An 8,413-nucleotide genomic window follows, 5' to 3' on the forward strand; every position below is an offset into this window, starting at 1 on the left:
GCCGAAGCTCCCAAACCCCAGGGAGCTGCCGGAGGAGATGGGAACTCCCTCGGCACTGAGGACACTCCCGACAGCTGCAGATGCTGAGGATCCCACAGTGGTGTTCTGGGGGAAGGAGCTGAGGATGGGTCCGGGCAGGGTCACCACCACAGGAGAGGGCTGGATCACCACTGTCGAGTCCTGGCACTGCCTGACACAGGGCTCGTTGCAGCTATTTGCCAGCGGGGTTGGGCTGCAGGGCGTGGGAGGACACCGCTCGTAGCAGGACATGTCTGTGGGGTGGAGGGAAGTCTGAAACACAGGACCAGAAGTCAATGCAATGTAGGATTTGCTTTGCACTTACGTTTGCTCAGCTCAGGTATCAGGACAACAGGAGATTTCCAGGGATCCTGTTAGGAGTTGAGTGGGGAGTGAGTTGAGAAGGAAACCAAACTCTTAAATATGCTTCAAGAAGATGGAGGCTGAAATAATCCTCTCTCATTTGTCAGTGATCCAGTAGAATAGCTGGCAGCAGAAGAAAAGGACACACACATGTATCATTCCTTTAATTTCAGTATTTTGATTGGCTATATGTCTGGAAAGACACTACTGCGATCCAGCCCCAGGTATTCAGAGCACTGTAGAAGTAGTAATTATGAGTAATATGCCGCCACAAATGTACTTATGGATAGAGTTCAATAGACAGCCGGAAAATGAAATGAAGTGCTATTTTTCAGGTTCCAACTTTGCCTAGGAAGAGGTACAACTTTCAATACAGTTAAGCATACTTGAAGCTGAGGTCTGTGGAAATCTTTCTTGGACAACTTGTCCACACACAAAACATCCATGAGAAAGCCAGGAGTTCCCTGCATCTGGTTCCAACACACCAATAAACACAAAGTCACTGTTTCCTGTGCCCATCTCAGTCTGTTGGGCGCTCAGCTCTCCTCTACATTTTGCTCTTCTTTCACCTTGTCCTCACAGCCCCTGAAATATTTTCTCTAACCTTGCAGATGTCACTGCACCCTATAATGTAGTTTCAAAACTTGGCAACTCTAAGACACCAAGCAGAACTTTTTGATGATGTCTATCATAATGAAGTCCATGTCGACTACAGCAGAAGAAGGTTGAGGATGCATGATTAGAGCCAATATCCTTGCTGAACTCACTATGACTATTCCTTCTAATCTCAGTATGCAACATCATTTTGTCTTCATTTAGAAAGTGTTATTAAGAGCTCAAAAGCTTGTAGTTCAACATAATTGATTTTTAAAACCCACAAACCTCTGCTTTAAATCTTCCTAGTTTTCTTGCTCTCCAGCTGTTTCTTCTAAGTATCTGGTTCGTTTTGCCCTCTCTTTTTTTCCCACTGTGCCCAGTAATAGATTCATCATAAAAATGCCAACACTGAAGAAGCCTCTCATAGAATAAGCAGCAAATAAAGGGATTTTTCTGGATTACATTTCGGAAGATACATGCATCCACATCCTTTACAAACAGTGTCATTTTCATATCAACCCAGCTGAAATTTCAGGCATAACAGACAATGGATAAGACCCTTTAAAGATATAAAATCCACATTGCTACTTGAAAGATGACTGAGCACATAGATCTCTGTAATCATAGAATGGTTGGAGTTGGAAGGGACGTTTAAAGATCACCTAGTTCCAATCCCCCTGCACAGGTATTCTACCCATTCAGTTTGTTAATCTTTTAGTAGTAGTAGTAGTAGTAGTAGCAGCAGCAGCAGCTAAGTCACTCAGCCTGTCTGTAAGCCCACATTTAAGTAAATTCATATCACCATTTCAAGCATCCGTATGGTCAAGTCGGGGCTCCAGAAATACCTGCAATTCTAACAGCAACCCCCCCCCAACTTTTTAAAGATAAATACTTCCCTCCAACCAATCCAGCAATGAGCAAAATGCTGTGGAGAAAAAAAAAGTAAGTAATCAAATTGTTAAGAAGGCAAGAATTCAGCAAATAGAAAAAGAGAAGTAGAATTGAACTAACCTTGCTCACAAAAGAGGAAAAAAGTAAGAGAAGTGCTAGGAAGGACCTTGAGTTGAGTTAGCTTTTATACTGCATCTCAGATGGCCTGAGGACCACAGACATCCTTTGTGCATGAAATTATTTACCAACGAGTATGTCCTGAATGCAAAATGCTTCCAACTGATTAAATGTCTTTTCCTTAGTGTTTATTATTTTGTTTTCTCTTCCTTATCTTCTGACATACATATTCCGTCATACAAGTTTCTCTCATCTTCTGGTATTATGGACCAAATTTATTCCAGTGCCACCTTTCAGTCACAACAAAATTTATGCTCCAGTGTATGCTTCACTTTAGTCATAAGGAAAAATATTAAGAAGAATTTATACAATACATAATTCATCACTGAAAGGTGTTCTTTTATTAAGAATATGGGTGTAAATCCTTAATAAAGTCTAGTCTCCACCAGTGTTTACAAAGCTCTGGCTCCAGCCAAGCATAAGAACTATATAGACTGAACTCCTGCATTTTGTGAAGGCCCTGCAAAAAAAACAAAAGCAAATGCACACCTGAAATCCCACTGAATCCAATGAGAAAGAATCAGATCCCCATATGAAATTCAGAGAAAAATACTATTATATTATATCAAATTCGGACAGCATCACCCTATTATACTTTGGTAACACAGTTAGTGGCACAGCTGCTAGCACAAGGGGACATCGAAACCTGATTTATCAGTTCTTTTATGAAATGAACCTATAACTCCCCTCTGTACCATCTCAGGCCACAAATATGAATAGCACTTCACAACTCATCTTGAGGACAGACATGAATTTTAAACTCTTTTGAGGTATTATCCTTCCACAAGCTTAACTGTGGAGTCATTGGGGGAAAAAACCCACACAAGGACCTGTTTGCCATTGTATTTTTTCCCTCGCTACAGACAGCAGTACAACAGCGATTACTCTCCAGATTGATGGAAGTTTATTGCATAAGTGGAATATGTATACAAGATTTTAATACATTTTTTAACTTTACTTTGCAATCTCTCTTGTACAAACTGCAAGGCTGGAACCTCTCCTTGGAGAAGAGTTATTGAATATCCTGCATTCGTAGATATCCAGGAAATAAAAGTTCTTGGTCTTGGGTTCCTAAAGAAGAAGGGCTTCAAAGTTCTTCAAAATTTTCAATAACAATGTGCATATTCACAGAATCAAGTTATCAAACTGCTCCTGATATATGATGAGGTTTTAATACCCTCATCATCCACCCAACAGGATGTCTTTAAAACCTCTGAACCAAGAAGCTTATACCTTCACAAAGTGAAGCCATTTGTATTTTAAGACTCTATGAAAACCAACCCCAAACAATTCTTTAAAGAAAAAAAAATCAATGTTTTACAAATTTTCAAACTGCTTTTCATATTCCAATAACATTACCTAAAGTGTCCCACCTACGCTCTTAAATATTTCCCCTCCTTTCCACATCTAAACAGTGCTACGAACCCATAAACATGTAAACACGTACATTTTTTTTAAATACAAATTCTTCTGTAGTATCAGGTGCTTACTGGGCAACTTAGAGAATTATTTTTCCTGTAAAAATTTTAACAATATCCACAGAAGTTTTCAACACTTCTGTTCTGCTTTCTTCGACTAATACAAGAGCTTCTATTTGGAATACTACCTCATATTTTAAGAACAGACTCATCAGAGATCACTGAAGCATTTTCAAAAAGACTCCTGAACTGTCTCCTGACCGCTCCAAATTGGTCTGATTGGCTCAAAGAACTCATCCAAGAGGCTGGAAGCCCTCCTTGGAGATTTTTTCAAAGATGGTAAACAAGTTAACTGGCAATCGTCCTTAAGAGGGTCAGGCAGGGAATTGCACACAAATAGCTTTAGTAAATGTCTTGAATGTGATCTTAGATTGTGCTCCCAAGTCAACCGCAAGCTAACAAATTGCTGAGGAGCTGAAAAAAAGGTCTTCATTAAGCCGGACTTGGAGTAATATCATATTGACACTAATAGAGTCAGTATAAAAGTACCAGAAATTAAAAGTACCCATAAATGGTGAAGATGAAAGGATTTTTAATGGGTAGAGTATGCTTCTCATGCAATGCCAGGGTGAACCTAGGCTGGAAAACAAAGCAAAACAATGTAATTATCAAGAAAAGGTTCCACCTGCAAAAATGTATGTGAGAACTAATTCATGCAAAAAAGGGAGCCTCAATAGTCTCATAAATTTGTGAATATCCATATGCATCATTATTGTACCCATTTCTGCAATCTTAACATACCAAGTGGACATGGCCTTCAAATTGATGTTCACATTCTTCAGCAACTGCTTCTCTAACGATACTTTTAATAAAGTCCTCAACATCCTGCACAAACACTCCATGATGCCATGCTCTCTGAAGATGGCTAGTTCCAGGACACTGATTTCTTGTTTGTTTTAAATCATCAATATAGACTTAGGAGCTTACAGCAGAGAGTAGTTCTCCAAATTTTTCATTCACAACAAGCACCACAAACAGACCTTTCAGGACATACTGTTGTTGGACACAGGCCACTTAACCAGACATTTCATCCTCTTGAAATTTATTTCTGGACTTTTTATGCTACACATCCATTTGCATCATAGAAAGACGCCTTCCTGCCACCAAGAACGAAGCAATTCTTTGATGTACATCAGAGTGCAATCAGTGATTCCTCACAGATCTGAGTGAATAATTACTTTAGTCATACCAGTTCTGTCAACAAGGCACTATATGCTTGTGCATGCATTCCAGTCCCTTCAATTATTTGTTTAGAAAACACTGATGGAAACCAATTTTTAAGCTGAGACTCCACTTGATCTAGCACCTATTGATTTACCACCTTTTGTACTTTGCTTTTGCTGCCTCAAGCCACAGCCTAAAAGGGGACGTATCCTATCTTCTCTCTAAACTACTTTTTCCCCTACTTTGATAAATTTGCAAGTAGATAATTCCTAAGTAAAGAAAACTCAGGACCTAAGTGTAAAATATTTAAACAAAATAAACTTACTTCTTTACCCCACACTGTGTGGACATCTAGACTGGTTCCAGCACTGAACCCAAATGCCAGGTATCTTCCCTCTGCTTCCTCCACTATTTCTATCTCAGCACTATGATACGTGAATTTTCAAATAGATTTTAGTGGGCTCTAAAAGAAAAAACACTGCATGAGATGGAGTCATCAGAAATTACACAACTCTCATTCTTATTGCTTTCCTGTGCTATGTCCTGTCAGAATCCATTTAGTTTCAGTGGGACAGCAAAGGAGTCAACACAATTAAAATCTTGGATAAATTTCTCAAAGCTTTTATACCTACAGACAAGGGTATTCTTTATTATTCTTTGATGTCTTAGTTGCACACACTGTGCTGAGTTTTAACATCTTTGACAAAATTCCTAGATGGTAACAGGATTAAAACCAAACTGTTCTTAAGGGAAATACCTATGGCCATTGGTCTAGTTCTTCACTCATGTTCTACTGCGGATTGGCTAAGGAATAAGATTTATTGGATTTTCTTCAAGATGTGAAAGAGAGGACATCAAAACCCATCATAAAAATTTATTAATGATACAATTATATGAAGACTTTTATTACTCTGATGAGATTTGAACACTCACTTCAACTTTGAATCCTGGAGTCAAGATCACTCAAAGCTTGTCAGGGTTAAAGCATCAGAGTCTGGTAGCACACAATCTAACCAAAAATTGAAACCCAAATACTCCTTCTGAAAACCTTATTATTCACTTTCAAATTCTCAGTTTCAAGTATGCCAAATAGGTCATAAGATCAGAAAGCTCCCAGCCTGAAATTGCATTTTTTACACACAGATGTGGAAAAAACTTTGGAAAAAGCTAGCAAGAGAAATATATATATGTAAACTTGTTCAATGCTTCAGAAGAGCATAAACAACAATGTAATTATGTTTATGAGGTTGTGGTGACTATTCAATTCACATTTTCCACAGAGAAGGTACTCTGCAATTGTGGTGACTATTCAATTAACATTTTCCACAGAGAAGGTACTCTGCATAGATTTTTCATATAATGACACATTCCTCCGCAACAGGATGAAAAAAGAAAACCACAATGGAACTCAAATTCAGATGCAATATCAGTTTAATGATAAAAAGTCAAGTAGCATTGTGCAAAACAAAAGGTATAAATATATTTATAAAAGGGAAATAAACCATTTAAACCATTCCAACTGGAAGACAGTAAGCAAGATTCCACTTTTCCTTAAATCCTGAATAAAACCCCTCCAATGACCATTTAAAAGTACAGCATTATAGCAAGTCAATATGAAACTCAAAATAACAGATGCAAAGAAAGTCATCAAAGCAGGAATTTAAAGAAAAAGACATCAGCTGGCCATGTTTCCAGACAGACCTTAATTCCCACCCTCCTTTGAGAAGAACATAAGTGTGCTCAACCCTTCTGGAAACCCTGGCCAGCAGCTCCGTCCTCAATCCGGCACCTGGCTGTGGGCTTCCTGGTCGATGCGCTCACTGGACGTCCAGCCCGGCTTTAGCAGGGCAGGCACCTTCTGCCGTAGTAGCGGCCACCAAGGCCACCAAGTCCATAACCCCCGGAGCTGATGGGCACTCCTTCCTCACTCAGGATGCTGCCAACAGCAGCAGATGCTGAGGATCCCACAGCGGTGTTCTGGGGGAAGGAGCTGAGGATGGGTCCCGGCAGGGTCACCACCACGGGAGAGGGCTGGATCACCACGCGGGAGTCCTGGCACTGCCTGACACAGGGCTCGTTGCAGCTGTTTGCCCGCGGGGGTGGGCCGCAGGGACGGCACAGATCGTAGCAGGACATGGCTGTGGGACGGAGGTGCACCTGGGAGAGAGGGCAGGGAAAGCAGAGGCAGCATGTGAGGCACAGCCTGACAGCCTGCTCGGCAAGAGAGAAGTCCCAGGCTGGGGAGCAGGGACAGGCTGCGTGGGGAGGAAGAGAGAAGTAGAAGCTCCAGTCCTGATGGGATGCCTGCAAACACCAACAATACTTTCCTCCCTCTCCCCACACTGGAGAACAAGTAGAAGAGAGACAATGAGAGCAAGATACAAGACCAAGGCTCTCAGCAACAACTATGCTGAGGCCAAGACTAGTTGAGGCCAGAAGACAAAGAAGAGAAGAAAAAAAGAAGAACCAAAGGTGTTTGCAGCTCACCTTGTTGACCAAGGAGGAGAAGGCAAGAGAAGTGGATGAGGAAGCCTGCACTCGGACTGGCTTTTATACCAGTCCAGACTGCTCCACGCCCAGAGGCACCCTTTGTGCAGGCAATGTGTTTACCATCAAGCTCATCTTGCATGCAAAGCATTACAATTAAAGAAATGAGGACACTGCTTATGTTCCCTGCAACGCTGCCTTTTCATTTCCCTGCTCAGGACAAGCCCAGTTAGCAACAAAGAATCCTTTCAAGTGGCAGTATGACAGACCAAATTGTTTCCAGGGAAAATGAAACACAAGAAAAAGAAGAAACATTCTAATGCACAGTACCTGCACAAGGAAAATGCCAATACAGTAGGCAGGTGAAGCCAAGATTCCAGTTCAACCATCAGGTTCAGGGGGATGATGCTGGATTGACATCAAACAAGGCAGTCTGCCACAGGTCAGGACCACATCCAGCAATGGTAATATCAGCCAACAGAGCCCACTGACTGCTGGCCAGAGCCACAATGACCAGAGCAACCCAAGGAAATGTTGGGAAAGCAGTGGGAAACTGTGGGTCCAGATCAAGGGGGCTCATGGTCAGGCACAGGCAAAGGGGCAGAAGAATAGGAGCCCTACACCTCTGGACCCAGCTGAAGAAAGGACTAAGGGCTTGGGACAGAGCTTAAATACAGCCCTGGGTCAAAAAGAGGAGGAAGGTGTGAATGACCCCAGGTGAGGCTCATCAGGACCATTAGGCCTGTTGTTACTGCACTCAGACCAGTGCTGTGTAAGAAGAGAAAATCTCCTGTGCATGTGGGACACAGGACACGAGCTCCACCTGTCACAACAATGCGGGGAAGGACTTCTTCCTTCAAGAAGGAAGCTTGCAGTCATTTCATAAGTGCAAAATCTATCTTCTTTTCTGAGGTTCCTTTCAGTTTGATCCCTGCCCCAGACAATCCACGGGTAGAGCCTCCAACCAGACTTCGATACTCCCAGAGTCAGCACCTATAGTGGGGGTCAGCCCAAAGGCCCCAGTGTCCTGCTGCACCCTGCTCTCTCTGCTCAGGTGCCGCAGATGCTGCCTCCCCTCCCTGATACGATCTTTTTACCCCACAATGCTCCTGCTCTCAGCTCAGCAAGGCTCAGGACTGTTGATGGAGAGTGCATTCCCTGAGGACCTTGCTGCCCTGCAGGGCACAGGGGTTTTGCTGACAGCAGCTGCCTTTCAGGGAAGACGGGGCGTTTGCTGT

The 8,413-nt window shown here is 42.2% G+C and overlaps 1 protein-coding gene across 1 annotated transcript; it reads right to left on the reverse strand.

Moving 5' to 3' along the window:
* Positions 1 to 6,527: 6,527 nt before the first annotated feature.
* Positions 6,528 to 6,858, reverse strand: LOC104291210 (feather keratin 1-like). The gene has a single exon (XM_009890414.1). The coding sequence runs from the start codon at positions 6,822 to 6,824 to the stop codon at positions 6,528 to 6,530; it is 297 nt and encodes a 98-aa protein (XP_009888716.1). The 5' UTR covers positions 6,825 to 6,858.
* Between the last annotated feature and the right edge of the window lie 1,555 nt (positions 6,859 to 8,413).

Source organism: Charadrius vociferus, unplaced genomic scaffold, assembly GCF_000708025.1.
Source record: "Charadrius vociferus isolate BGI_N301 unplaced genomic scaffold, ASM70802v2 scaffold698, whole genome shotgun sequence".
NCBI classification, from domain to species: domain Eukaryota; kingdom Metazoa; phylum Chordata; class Aves; order Charadriiformes; family Charadriidae; genus Charadrius; species Charadrius vociferus.

Excerpts from the sequence above, each read along its gene's own strand:
- LOC104291210 (XM_009890414.1), bottom strand. The coding sequence starts at position 6,824 with ATGTCCTGCTACGATCTGTGCCGTCCCTGCGGCCCACCCCCGCGGGCA.